Below are 15,602 nucleotides of genomic sequence, written 5' to 3'. Positions count from 1 at the left end.
GCATATGCTGTATTATTTCGTTCTCGACGGTGAAATTTTCCTTTTAACTTTATTTCTAATATCTCCCGCGGAGTACAAGAGCGAAGCATTTCGTATATAGAGAGCGTTGCGTTGGACCACTTTAGCACTACCTTGAAACGATTACAATTGATTTTTTCTTTCTCCTTCTTCTTTCTCGCTTTCATTTTCTATTGTAGACGAACTTCACGCTTTTCACTTTCACTCGTCGTTATCGCCCGAGCGCAATCTCATCCACTATAACCCCTTGGTGAAGGTTCCTTTCTTTCGCCCTCGCGTTTTGAAACGTGAAAAAATTCGAAACCCCTCGGAATACATATCTACGCGTTACCGAAGAATCGCCGAATCTCACGAGCAACAATTTCATCGTTGGTAGTAGTGCCAAATTTATCGAGCGACGTCTGCTTTTAATAATCTTAAATCGTCGTAGATTCTGAGTACAACTTCGAGCTTCGGAAATAGAATTTCACTATGATGGGTAACGCATTCGTTCTCTCGGAGGTGTCGTTTGGAAATAATAAGGGGGAATCTCGTATGAAATTGGTCGATTTGTCTCGTAGCATAAATTTAACTGTTGAAAGTTGGGAAATGGTCCCCAGATCCTCTAAGGTCGTGGATAAAGCGAGTGTAGCCGTTATACGGAATACGACCGAGCTTTCGTTTTGCCTAGCCTCCTGTTATCCGCCAGAAACTAGCTTACGTCGGCCCCAATCGAGACCCTGGCCACAACAATTTGTCGACCCTACCTTGATCCGGTTTCAAAAGGCCCTGATGGGGTAGCCGAAAGCCAATTCTGATAATAATTTACATCAAAAAAGGGAAAATGGCAATAGGCACGGGTAAACGGAAAGCTTTTAAAAATATATTTTTTTTTGCGAAAAACGAAAAATTTAGAAAGAAAATTTGCGTGCCAAACATTTATTTATTCCCTATTTATTCCCTATTTATTCATTTTCTGAATTATCAGCGAAATCCCACTCTGAAATCATAATAAACATGAATAAAGAATTAAAAGATGGATTTAAAACTCGAAAGGTTGAGTTGTTACGGAGGGAAGAGAGTAACGTGAAAACCGTCGTATAAAATATTTAGTACCGGCTATACTCCGTCGCGTCGCCGTCTTTCCTCCGAACGTAAACGACTAACAATAAGATAATATTTATACAATAAAACGGGTCTGCAAACTTGACCATAAAGAGAGAAAAAAATGACCTTGTCACGCGCGACACACGATACCCTGAAACCAGGGAAGCGAAAAGCACGTTAATTTCCCCCGGAGCTTGCATCGGTTACATGTGAGGAATAAGAGGGGAAAAATGGAAAAAATAAAAAAAAAAGAATTAAAGGAGAAACATAATTCTGGTTTAGCCGCAAGAGAAGAAGGAAGTTGAAAAAAGAAATGATAATAATGAGCAATGTAGTAGGATGTAAGCACGAGGAACATGCGCGCGGGGTGATGGTTTCTGCGGAGTAAAAAGCTTTTATACTCGGCGCTCGAGGGAACGGCGTAATGGTCGCTATACCGGCGCGCGTTGGAAAATCTCGCTCGCGTGGGATTCAGACGCGGCGGTACGAGTCTCTCTCCTTTCCATACGATTTGTTTGAAAATCGGTGAGATTTCGGTTGGGGAAACGTGTTGGTGAAATGCACAATACGAAATGCTTTTCGTTTACCACCCGGTTTACTTGTCCCCCGTATCTACCGTACGTACGTACGTACGTACATCCAAATATGGTTACTGCGCGCGAACGAGAGAAAAGCGCTTTCAGACACTTCGTTATATCCGCCGCGACATAGCCACGAGAAAACTACTCGACGAACACCCCCAGATGCGACTATTTTACGTCCCACGTTTGAAAACTGCTCTTTTTTTTTCCTTATCGAGCTGAATCGTCGTCGCGACGAAATCAGATCCGGGAAACCAGCTGAATATGGAATTCGATCGTCGTTGTCAAAGTTCACGATTAAACTCGGAGATATTCGAATTACAAATTGAGTTTGGATAACGTAATACGACGATGCCTTGGCGTTAAATGAACGATCGAAGTCGGTCGTAAGACGGTCGATTCGTATCCGTAAACGAGCGACCACAGGTGTAGAATTTTTCCAAAAAAAATCGCATAACGTACGTTAGTAGTAAAATTTTCATTTGGCTCGTTTCACTGATACGTGGATCTAATTTCCGCGAAACATTTCAACAATAGCGATACAATATTCCCTTTATGACTTTAATGACGACAGAAAGGACACGAATTTTTCGCTGCACAATAAAACGTCGCTATTCGTTTGATTCCGTTTGCACCAAAGCAGACGCCGTTTTCGCGGCGACGCGGACTCGGGTTGAGTCTGATCGCGTAGGGAAAAAAAAAAAAAAACCTCTCGCACGACTCTCTGCATTGTGGTGGAAAAATATTGAAAGAACCTTTCATCGGGCGAAGCGTTCGGGAATCGAATATCTTTTCGCACAGCGATGTTCGAGCGACTCACGCTCGTATGTAGGGCGTAAACCGGAGTCATTAATAACGCCGAGATTCAAATATTCATCAACTCTCCGGCCTTGTCGCGAGTCGAAACGAATTTCCGGAACTATGTACATACATACATACATATAGGTTTCGAGCTGTAAACGTACAAGCGAGTACTTTTATGGATGGCATGCCGGGTGTCCGATATACGTGGGGCATTAGAGAACCTGTTGATTCCCAGTAGGAAACCGCAGCAGGAGTTGAATTTTCCTTCCAGAAGATATAATTCCATGAAATAAAAACGTATGACCCCGACAAGTATACGGTTTGCGGTGCAACGGGCGATGCGAAGCCACGTAGGTACCACGTGTACATGTATACATATACCTATATACGGGGGGAAGTACATATAATCCACGAAGTAACCGGTTTCTGTAATTCTGTTTCAGTGCGACCCGGGGGTTGGAGTGGACCGTTTTTTCCACGCTCTGTATTCCCGACGGGACGCTTTGATGCCCTTATTGCTGGGCACGGCGTGTTCGGAGGTAACTGAAACCCTTGCAAAAATTGTCCCGTACTGGAGTATAGCTCAAGTTTCTTTCGGATCGACGGCACCGGCCTTATCCGACGCCACGGAGTTTCCCCTATTTCGAAGAACCGTCGCCCCAGATTCGAGTCACAACCCGGCGAGGATCGCCCTCATCAAACATCTCGGATGGGACACCGTCACGGCACTCTCTCAAAACGGTGACATGTACTCCCTGGTGAGTGGAAATAATAGAAATAAAAAACGTTGTCTAAAGTGAAAAAAAAAACTAAAATAAAAAAATAAAAAAATAAAACGGACGTCAATCGTCTGCACGTGCTAAAAGATACTTTATCGTTTCGTTTGTTTGTTTTTTATACTTTTTGTATTTTGCTTTCAAAAACCACTCAACTGTCGAGTGGTTGTTTCATATTAGATGGAATCTGCAAATTCTATGGGGTTGAAAGCGTTCGATCGCGGCGTCGTCGTGTACTGCGTTATTGAAGATTATTCAGAAAAAACGAGACCGACGTTCCGATCACGTTCAACATTATCGCACCACTCACAATAGAGTTTAATTAAACAGAGTTTAGCGGATGATCAGAAAATTGCGGAAGCGCGACCGTCGCGGTACCGGCGAAGCGTCGCCGCGGTTCGCTTGTCGGAAGTTCTTCGACATTTCCCGACCTTCTGTGACCTACGCGGTGGCGGCTCGGCGTACTACCGGCTTACGAATATATTCGGAGTTTCGCTATCCCCCGTGTGCGAGAAACCCCGGTGATTTTTCGACCTTTGCCCACCTCAGCGATACAAAATCTCTAAAGAACCATCGAGCTTAATGCTTTTGGGGCTGCTCTCGCTCTTCGATCTGCGCTCGTATTTTATGGCACATAACCATACTCGGGTTGGTTACCCCTCGTCCGGTTTTATACGTATTCACTCGTAGATATTTCGACCGCTCGGAGAATACTCGAAATAAAATGGAGGCTTTTAATTTCTAGTGCCTCGGAGTAGCGGGGTTTTATTTTTTTTTTTTTTTTTCTCATATCTAGCTCGTCGGACGAATCCTTTTCCAATAGTGAGCGTGGTCTACTGTGAAAGGCTGCTCCTTAAGCCCTAGATTTAATCAAGAGATAGATTTTGATTTAGGATTTTTAATCATCCCCTATTCAAATTCCCTACTATAAAGCTTATCCTCGGTAACTGGATGACACGAAATTGAAGAATCAATATCCTATTTTATTGGTAATCTAACCGTAGTTTCTACCGTTGCGCTGCACGTGAAAAGAGCAATGAAAACTCTTCTCCGTCCAACGACTGAATTCATAATAATAAAAGAAAAGCTCAGCTACGTCTTCGAAATTAATCAAACTCCTCCGTAAAATTTCGCTTTTCGAGTAACGCTCGGCGGTTGTGGTACGTACATGCGAACCAATGAAATACAGACAAAAGCTCCAAAAACTCGACTTCGAAAAACATTCCACACCACGGTATATGTATATTTCAACCTAATTGTGATACGGGAATAATACGGTTGAAAGAAGATCCGGGTAGGCGGAACGCGCGGACAAAAAAAAAAGAAATACAAAAATCTTTTGAACTTCTCCAACGTTTGGAAAAAAAACGTGTGTACCTATTAGCACCCGATGAGAAACGATATGAACAAGGTAGGAACAGAGGCGCAGTCCTCGTTTTCGCGTCAAACAAACGTTGTTGAACGGACAAAAGCTCGGTACGTCTCGCGATACGACTGTGCAGCAGCTGGGCCGCCGATTCTCTCGCAACGTTTTGTAGCGACGTACGATTTTTCAACCCTTCGCATTAACATTCGAGCTCCTCGTCGCTGACGCTCGCCATGTTCAGCTTCTCTATTTTCAACGTTGAAATGTTTTCTAGTATATTTCACGTTTCAGGCAGTAAATGACCTGGTCACGGAGCTGGAACAAGCCAACATCACGTGTACGGCTACCATCACGTTTGCAGCGAACGACTACAAAGAGCAGCTTCGCACTCTCAAGGTGGGAAATGGTTTCCTCCGATGTCTTTGTTTGCTCGAGCTTTAGTTTTACTTTTTTTTCCTTCGAATAATCGCTCGAGGATTAACGTAGTCGAAATTGAATCGAATTCGCCTGGTTAAAAAATAAGTCAAGTGTCGGATCTGGCTGTCTTTTTTTTCTTCGTTTTATTTCATCAACTTTCTCCCTTCGCATACCATGCGGCCACGTCAGTCGGTTTGCAGCGAGATCTGATTATTCCCTTTGTGCATCGATCGCGGTGAAGCATACCACAGATTCGACGCACACCGTCGAACATGTTTTGATTTTCATGACTCGAAATCAGCCCCAATTTATCATACGGCTCGAGTTTCAGAGCGTCGCGGGGATCCCTTAATATCGGAGATAATCAAAGTTTTCCGTCTGATCGTATCGGATGACAAAGCTTGATTTTTTCAGGTATCAAGTTTCTCAAATTTTCTATCGAATTAAAAGTGAAAAGTTCAACTCCTGGGATCGTGAAAAAAAATAAAAAAAAAACTGAATAATGACCATATTAAAACATACATAATGCCAATACTCGTCGGGTTACGTCAGAAATTGAATAAACAGAAACGAGATACCGACATTTTTTTTTTTTTTTTTTTGTCTAATCCCTCATCGAATTTCGTGACGAAAATTCAAAGCCGTAGACGTACCAGGGTGCAGCAGCGGATTAGAACTCGATAATCGGCTGATTACACTTTATAATTTTGTTACAATATTGACGCGAGCTAGACCAGCGAACTCCACGTACACACACACACACACACTCGACGGGAACGCGACGAAGCGAAAATTACTGGGTATCGGTTCTTGCTCGGCCATCAAGCTCGGAATACAAGGGTTGACCTTGCCCCTAACCTTCGAACACCGATACACGATGAACGAGGGTGCGTGTATGGTCGGTGGCTCGGTCGAACTATACATGTACCTATACACCCACATACAACGACACGCTTAATATGTATCAACCCTCTTGGCACAGTAGAAACTCTCGTCGAACCGTGACGACTTTTGTTTCGGCACAAATCCCACCTTCTCCTTGTTTCCACCTCGCTATAGATTTCCCAAAATCTTACGAGATTGCTCGACGGAGGGGGGTAACAAATTAACAGCAAGGAAGAAAATCCCCTCCTTCCCCTTTTCCCAATTTGTTATGGTCATCCGTTAATTCTCCCCTGGCTCTTCTTTTAATTTTATTCAATTTTATTTGATTTTTTTTTTTTCTTGAATTTTTTTATTAATCAAGAATCTTCAATTGTGTTACAGGAATTGGATACGCGAATAATTATAGCCAGTTTCTCCCCCGTTTTGGCGCCGAGAGTCTTCTGCGAGGTGGGTAAAGATTTTCAAATGATTTAAAGGTGAGCTACTCTTGCCGCGGTGGAGAGCTCGCGAGTCGGGGGGGGGGGGGGGGGTGAAATATTTTCAGTCAAACTCACGCCAGAGACGAATACAGCCCCATCGATCAGTACGGTGACTACTCTTTGCTACCCTCTATACACCGACTTTATTCGACTGATTGTAAAAATCGGGGTAGACTTTTTTTCCGCGTCATAATACCACCCCCGCTTTGAAATAATCCTCGCGGATCCGTCGAAACGTCTCTTCTCTGCTCGGAAAAAGGTCAATGTGCAGACGAAGGATTTGGGGGGTATATAGTTCGAATTTGTTCCCCTTTTTGGTTTTTTGTTTTCGACATTTTTATTTCGCCTGATTTTTTTAACGGAATGACCCAGAGGGTCGGATTACAACTACACACCTGAGCGGTCGTGTAAAACTAGACGTAAAGTCTGCTCAGCGCAAACAAGTAGAGCAGCCCGACGTGTAGGGTGGAGCGACCCTTCTGCGGTTAGGAAAGGTCAAAGGCTTGCGAGGGGCGTTTCGCATTTCAGAGATTCTTATGCATCCGTTTTGTGCAGATGCGTATAGAGCAGCCGGTCATAGACCAACGCTGCGAAAATTGCGCGTTCCTTCTAATTTCCAAAGCTACTTTTTTTGTTTTTTTTTTTCTTCATTTCACTCGCGGGAAACATCGACCCACGCCCGTTGTACACGTGTGTACGTATATATTTGAAGGTTTTTATTTAAATCTATGTAACACCGCTTACAAACTAGGTACAATCCGCGAAAGTTTGTCATACTGTTGGTGCAACTGCTGAGACTGGCGCAATTGCTTTTCGCAGCGGGATGGGAAATTGGCGCAAATTTCGTTAATTGCTTTTCGCTCTGAGATTACGTTATTCCATGCGCGCTGCGAGGATGATATAGCGTAGATATAGCTCCGTGCTGTACTTATATTATATCATCCTTGTGAGTCGCGGCTTGGCGCGATAAAGCTCCAAAACCACTCCGAACACAACATCGATTTAATTTTTTCTTCGCATCGTGCATACGTGCGATATTCTTCCCCCATGCAAAAGAAATGAGGTGAGAATAGAAAAAGGGCCTACAAGTGGTATGTTTGAAAATGATATTTCTCGGAATCGTTTTGCGGAATTACGCGCGATATAATTTTCCGTAAGTCACGGAGATTTCGCAAGCCCTTACTTTTATTACTACGACTACCGTATCGAGCTACCGTTATTTTTGCTGCTTTTATAACAAAAAGACCGCCTGTGGCTATGTTCATTAACTTCACGGGTTGTTCGAAATATGAACGCACGTGCTCCTCGCTTTATTACGGTGCATGGACGTCTCAGGACGTTCGATATTACCGGGTGTATATATGTGTATATATATACACGTATATTCTATGTACGCATGCGGAGGACGACGCGGAGAAAAAGGGCATTTTATCAACCAAATGAAAAGTTCACAATTCCTTCCCTCCGTATCTTTTTCCAATTTAATCCCCGGGGTTCGCGAGTACGCTGGTTAGAAATTTGAAATTCGACTCCTCGCGCATATATTATTATTTCATTTTTATCACTTTATTATCGAGTGGGTCGTCGCTCGTCCTTTTGCCGAATGAGGTTCCCCACGTAAAATGGTAAGAGAAAGAGAAATTGGAAAAAAAAAAATAAAAATAAAAAACAAATCCCAAAGGGAAGAAAGAGAAGTAATTCGGTCAAAGAGAAAAAGAAAAAAATAATAATCGAACGTAAATGGAAGTTGATAAAGCTGGTTTTAATATCCAGCAGCACATATGTTTGCATTCAATATTCGTTACGGTCTCTTTCAATTTATCTTCCGGTTCAGTCGCCGCAATTTCATCGTCTCTCGAAAATTTCTCTAAAGTCAAAGGTTATTCAATTTGCATTCGAATTCATATAACTTTTTTATTATACTAATGGAATTGTTATCATCTGTTGGAAATTTTAACGCCGAATAGTATAACAATTGGAACTTCGCATCCCTCCCCCAGGTCGACAAATAAGTTAAATGCGTTTGTTTTTTTTGTGACCGTTATTTCTCACCTCGATCAAAGATCGAGCAACCCGACGACCGGTGAAGTAACTACCCTGATTAACAGAGATAAATTCGTTATCCTTCAGGTTTGTTATTTCATATTCATGTACACGTACTTTTACCCAACATTAATCACCTGTTCACCTCAATAGGCTCTCGCCTGGTATACTAAAAGCTTTTCGAAACCCAATTGAGCTCCGTTTTATTTCTCACGTTTGATTTTCACCCCGCCGATGTGGTCCAATTTTTTCCGCACATTAATTGAGAAAAAATTTGAAAATTTTTAGCAACGCTAAATATTTTAACCTTTTTTCGTGTGGATTTACGAAGAGCTTTGACTTTCGAGCTTAATGGCATTTATTTACGATTTTCGATACATTCGTATTTCACCAAGTGCGAATGAATCGGACTTTTGATCTCGCGCGAAAAATAAGACAAAAGCTCCGCGATAGTAGGAAGAGAGAAAAAAAAAAAAAAATAGACTCGCAATCGAGGAAAATACAGGCGAATAAACGGACGTAATTGCCTGCCACGTTCAGCGTGCCGACGTTAACCACAGACGTAAATTGTCCAAGTAACAAATATGTATAGTATTTGTAGAGCTTTTTACCGCCGGTGCAGACGTTACGGTTGTAGGTCCGCTATCCGCGTTTCAGAATCGTTCGAAATCTGGTAATACATCGTAAGAAAAGTATTTCCGTAGATATTATTTCCCGCAGAATTTATAGAGCTCCCATTTCACGAAGGATGTGCCAAAATCTTTCCAATTCATCGCCGCCGACACGTGAGATACGGGCTACGTGTATCTCACGATAAATATTAGATAGGACTACGATAGAACGAATATAGGCGACTCGACGATTTCCCCGATTTTTTTTACCAAGTCACGCTCCATAAACGACGAAACATAAAGGATATTATTCGACGCGATTGTCATTTGCAAAGATTGAAAAGCTTCCAGCCATATTCCATTCTTCACTTTTTTTCCCCCCCCGCGTTCATTGTTATATCCCGCGTCATTTTTAATTTTTTTTTTCGTCTTTTTTCTCCATCTCTCTTTTCCACTAATTAACGAAGGTTTTTCAAACAAATTCGAAATTATTATTAATATCAAAAGTGAAACAACGTAATTAGACTTCACTGTTCTATATCTAGTTTATTTAACGTAATTCTTTGTTTGGAAAGCCGGCGCACGTTGCAGCGGCGTAATACGTGATCGCTTTGTAAAATTGTGGATATAACGGAGGCTTATATAAGATCCGAGAATGCATGTACGGTATGTAATCTTGTCTTGACTGAACTGTTGTACGAACCGTGTCGCAGAATATATATACTCCGTCACGGATCCACTTGAGCTTTACACAAACCTAATGATCGTTGTTGCAGAAATGTAATGAGGGATTTAAATTTCGAGTCTCTGGAACTAGTGCGTCCTATACGAACGTCAGGTTCCCCCAGGTTTCTAATTAGCTTCAGAATTTTACACCGTAATGATGCATTGCACGTTCACATTCATATTTTGGAAAAAAAGCTACGAACTGTGCGGGTAAAAAATTGCGAATCGCGACGTTTCGCTCTTTACGATAAATTCAGCCCTGGTGATCCCGAATCTATTTGTTATTCCCAAATGCGATGGAAGACCCGAATTTCAGCGCTTTTTTTCGGTGAAATTTTCTATCGTTGAACCGACAAACGTCACCGGGGATGAATATATTTTTCCAAATAATTTCGAGGATTTTTTTTTTTTGTCTCTATTTTCTCTTTCAATTTTTCAAAATGAAATCTTCTGTTCTCCTGCAATTTATTCCTGTACGTTTATTTGTACGGGATGTCAATAAAATTGAGGTGGTAGAGTGTAACTATGTGATTTGAATCTCGATCCACAAATATAATCACCGACAAAATCCTCCCAGCAAGATCTGAGTCAACAGATTTTTATGTTATTTTCCGCCGCGCCTGATTTCCATGTACGTTCTCCGTTATACGTACAACCATACGTATAGTACGTATGTACCTACATGTTTACTCGGATATCTATATACCAGATATACCTATTTTGAATAAGTCAACCGGTGCAGCCATCGACACTATAAGTCAGCAATTTCCCGTTCAATATTATACGGAGCATCCGATTTGCCAGCGTCGCCGTCATGCCGCGAGATTAAAGAGAGAGAAAAAGAAAAAGAAAAAGAAAAAGTAAAAGGGAGTAAATAATAAATAAATAAAGAGAAGAAGAAGAAGAAGAAGAAGCCGCCGCGATTTACATTCGAAAGAACCTAAACCGAGATTACTGGTACGAAAAAAAAAAAAAAAAGAAAAGATAAAAGTGAACCACTCGCAAACGGAAGAGAATGTATTACACGTGCGAAATGCATGAAAATGTCAATGGAACGTATGAAATTTAAACGTGTGAAAAAGACGACTCGACCCGACACGGTGAAACACACATACTTACCTAACGCTCTACCGAAGATGGAAAGAAATGCAAAACAGGAAAATAGAGGGAACGAAACTAGAAATAATAAAAAAAAAACAATAACGAAAAACTTTTTCGCTCGTGTCGCGCTTGCAGGCGCATCGCTGTACGTAACATACGTACATATATCCATATCGTATGTATTGCGGTTGGGGAGCGATGCACGTGTACGAGATATTGTCATTCTAGTTTAAACGGCGGGCGAAATGTGGTTATTTTTCTCGCAATTCATAAAAGCGAACGCATGGACACGTTATTTGATTTCGAAAATTTCTCTCTCTCTCTCTCTCTCTCGTTTATTTTTTTTCAATTACGTTCATTTATTCGAGCAGAATTTATTCGAGGCCGTTTTCGACACGGCGAATCGTAATTTTCGAAAATATTCATATCGGCCTCGCGCAGAAGCGACACATTTATCGTCGCGATTGTTTCGCGTCAGTTGAACCAATCTTCGCTTTGCACTCTGGAAAATTGCATAAACGCCGAGGTCCGTATACCGCCTCTCCAATCCGAGACGACGTTCGACTCGAATAGCTCGTAAACTTAACGACCGAAGCAAAGCCTCAACGTTCATTATACGTATGAATATAATAAAACTATGTACCTACAACGTACACGTATTTGCCCGTCGTTCGTCCTACGGTTTCATCTAAGTACGATGGCTTTTACGTTCGCAACACGCGCGCCCCTATCACCGCTCGAATTGAGCCATCGCTTTTGGTTTCATTTTCATTGATTTTTTCCCACTTCATCTCCATCGTCTTTCGCATTTTCATTCATTTATAAATATATGTTTTGTTTCAGGCGTGGAAATTGGGTATGCACGGGGGTGACTACGCTTGGATACTTCCGGGTGACGCTGTAGATCTTTCCGGAGTTACGGGCGAATGGTGGCACACCAGACCAGAAGATTGCACGTCGGCCGAACTCGCCTCGACCCTGGACGGCCTCGTCATCGTGAAAAGCCATACAGTCGTTTTAGGACCGAACAGAAGCGACTCCGGATGGGTAAGCCGAGGCCGCGTCAGATGGGACGTATTTTCCTCCGGACGAAGTCCGGTAAAAAGAAAATCCCCGCAAGGACACTCGTAATAAAACGAGCGCTCAGCTACTTCCGATTTCCTGTACATACGCGATCTCTCGGAAAAAATCGGGCAATATTTCGGATCGCGAAAAATTTTCTTCGATTCAAAGAAATCAAAGAAAGAGCGCCCGATCGATCGACGAACCGGTTTCATCCGCGTTCCAAGATCATATTTCGCGACAAGGTTGTCCTCCGTCGCTCTCTCGGAATTTCTCACCTGTTCCACGTCGCCATCTCGTCGAGGGGGTGTTCGCGGTGTTCGGGATCATTGATTCTTACACCTGTGTCGCGGGTGAGGGTGGTCTGATATCGGCCGATAATCTGGGTCGTGGATCTCGACGGTCTCGAGGTATTAACCTTCGATGATCTACGTGACAGGATCGTCTATTCTGGCGGAAATTACGTCGACTTAGCTCATCGCGCCATCCACCCCCTTTCCGTTCTTCTCCCGGGTGGGACGGACTCGTTCACCTCCTTGAAGAGAGCCGAGGAAGAGTCGAGTGTCGGGAACTCCCACGTCGCTCCAAAATATCTGCTCGTTCGAAAATCTTCAACGACGGAGGTTCGAACGATGAAAGAGAACGGCGCTTTTTCTACATTTTTTTTTTCAAATTTCGGCTCGCGCGATTCCAGATTATTTATTTACTTGATTCGAGTTTGTCGCCTGCGCTGTAAAAATCAACGATCACCGATTGATTGACGAGACTCCGACTCGTCATCGACCGCGTGATCGAATCGCCGAATGATCGGGGAAACTTGGAACGGCAATTTATATTTTTCGGTGCGTTGATGAGATTTGGGGATAGTGAGGTGGTCGGGAAATATGAGTTTTCATTAGCGGCATTGCACGGCGACAGATAAATCGCTAATTACCTCGGCCCGCGTTACGTTTAACGATCCGGCAATTTCGCTTCGGAATCGCAAACACCGATTCGCCGCCGTTATCACCAGGAAACTGAAGACCGCGAGATTGCCCGCGGTATGAAATATAAGTTTTATACGTATACATATATAGGAACCGAATTCGACCGCTAAACGGGTTACACGTAACACCTGTAAAATATCTCTCGAATTTCCGAAGTGCCATGGGAAACATCGGCGTGACCCTACTCTTCCATTTTCGGGCCCTCGGAGACCTAGGTGTTTTCGCACTCGTAGGACTTACGGGTGGAAAAAAAGCTCCGAAATTTTCTTTTGTGTTCTCAGCCGACCTGAGAGTCTAACCTAATTGATAACACCGCGTAATAACACTTCGTCCCACGTGTACCTCTTTCTCTTTTTTTTTCTTTCTCTCTCTCCGCCCTCCGCCCTCCGCCCTCCGTTTTCCGATCGACCATCCCCCGGAATTGTTATTCTAAGGATTGACGTGTGATCGTCGCGCTGGTATAATAGACGAGTTGCAAGGGTGAAGATTGTGGATTTGTTTAACGAGAGATTCAATGAAATTTTCCTACGTGCCCGTCGGGTCGTGCAAGAGCTTTGTCAGATTTGGTGATCTTAGGGATCGAGTATAAAATGGCTACCCCCGGATCGATTACATCCTTAATTAATTGACTATAATTAAGCTGATTCTGCATTTACACGGATGACAAATTACAACCATTCGGTTATAATACCGCCTTCTCAGAATTTATTAGCCGACGTCCTTTCTTCGGGGTGGTAATTTTTAAATCTATAATTGGCTAATTAGCATAACCTCGTAGCGAATAGTACCTCCGACGAATTCGGACCGTTAAAAAGTGACGCGAGGACGTATTACTGTAGAACCGAAAAAAAAACAAAGAAAAAAAAAAATAAAATAAAGAAAATTGTACACGTGTGCACCGTTGCATTCGGAGCACGATTGTCGACGATCACATATGCGCATGTAAAAAATTCTATACGCCCGTACCGCACGTAGCTTTCCACCGTTATTATATACGCGCATGAGAAAAAGAAGGAAAAAGGAAAAGAAAAAAAAAAAAAAAAAGGAGACATGAAAAAATAATGGGAAAAGAAAAAAAAGGTACGCGATGTGCTTCCGCTTGATATTAAATCAGCTATATAAAAATTGAAGGGAGTGAAAAGCCGAAAAAGCTCCGCGAGGCGTACTGGGTGTTTTGTTTCTGCTCGGTGCGGCACGTAATCCTTTTTGTCGGAGGATTTTCTATTGGTAGTTTCTAGTAGTAATGGTGATAGGTTCGATTCGTTTTTCTTTCGTTCTCTCTTTTTTTTTTTTTTATTTCGATACCATTTTTATTTCGCCATTACGGAATATTCTCCTTTCTTGTTTCCTACGGGTAAAGCCACGCGCCGTTCAACGGGAGCACGCCGATCGGTATTAGACCTACATACGTGTACGGGAAATCGAATTCCATTCCGACAAAAATATGATTCAGCCATCCGCGCTTCTGATTTTCAAGGATCCGAGTGATTCCGTTGATCCGAACCTTTCATTCGAACGGGGAAATCGATACTATGTCGGCTCCACCGTTCACGGCGATGGAAAATAATTTCAACTATTTTTCATTGATTGAACATAAAATCGCGAATCCAAGTAGTCGCTGCAACAGAGTTCGATCGAATCTATGATTAAAGCTGATATCCACTTTATATCTTTCACGCATATCCAACCCCGTCTCGTACACTCCTTCGTCCTCATTTTTACCCCCTGGTATAGCTCTGGAGCTGCTTCTTCCTCTTTCATTTTTTTTTTTTTCTTTTTTTTTCTCTTATACCTTTTCGTATTTTTATCCTCCTCTAATCCGAGACTTTCCATCTCACTCAAATAATAAATCACACCGAGATCTCGCTTCACTTCACTCACTTCGTCCAGGTTCAACTGGCATCCGGATAGAAACCGATACCGCTTCGAAAAAAATTCAAGTCTCCTCTTCAAATATCCTACGGCGTCTTTCGGAGTCTTTTTATAAATTCACGCGCTCGTAACGAGCGATTTTCTCCTTACTTCGTTCAATTTATCCTCCTCTTTCTAGTCCGATTCGACGAATTTTCAAACGCGACATCTTCTGTTTTCCACCCCGAAATTTTTGAAAAATTGAGAATCCAAAAAAAGGAAGGGTTTTCCTCGCTCTCTCTCTCTCTTTCGGGATACCCCGATTTCCCCGATTTCCACATTGGTTGAAAATAATTCAACCCGCGCATAGAACATCGGACCGCAAATCTGAGTACGGCATAAATGCATCAATAGTTTCGATATGGGCATACCAGCGGGATTCATGCTCCTACCGTTTGACGAGGCAGCATCGCGCGCCGGGCGCTTTGTCTTTTCTTCGGTTTCATTGATGCGACTAATTCGACGTACACCCCGATGGATTCTGCAAACCTACACCCAATTTCGAGTCGATACAGAGATACACGTGTATACCTATTCGTAGATATACCATACGCACGGGTTACTCGTTGTGTCCGACCGCATACGAACAAATGCGAATGTATTTCGAGCCGCGTATTACGTACGTACGTACGTCGTGTGCACGTGGGGTGGAGAGGAGACATTCACGGGGTGCATAACGACGTTCACAATCAGCGCAGGTGGAATACCTAGAAATACCGTTTGAATTCAATATCGCGATGTCTGGTCGGA

The 15,602-nt window shown here is 42.7% G+C and overlaps 1 protein-coding gene across 3 annotated transcripts in view; it reads left to right on the top strand.

Annotated features, from left to right (window-relative positions):
- LOC105684544 (gamma-aminobutyric acid type B receptor subunit 2) overlaps window positions 1–15,602 on the top strand; it is a 91,429-nt gene that overhangs the window by 53,120 nt on the left and 22,707 nt on the right. For all 3 annotated transcript variants that reach the window (XM_048649183.1, XM_048649185.1, XM_048649184.1), the window contains 4 exons: window positions 2,933–3,247; window positions 4,923–5,027; window positions 6,315–6,380; window positions 11,737–11,940. In XM_048649183.1, coding sequence (XP_048505140.1) covers window positions 2,933–3,247; window positions 4,923–5,027; window positions 6,315–6,380; window positions 11,737–11,940 — 690 coding nt within the window. The remainder of the gene's footprint in view (window positions 1–2,932; window positions 3,248–4,922; window positions 5,028–6,314; window positions 6,381–11,736; window positions 11,941–15,602) is intronic.

This window comes from Athalia rosae, chromosome 2, assembly GCF_917208135.1.
Source record: "Athalia rosae chromosome 2, iyAthRosa1.1, whole genome shotgun sequence".
NCBI classification, from domain to species: domain Eukaryota; kingdom Metazoa; phylum Arthropoda; class Insecta; order Hymenoptera; family Athaliidae; genus Athalia; species Athalia rosae.
Note: the sequence above shows the minus strand (reverse complement) of the source record. Positions and strands in the feature narration are given on the sequence as shown.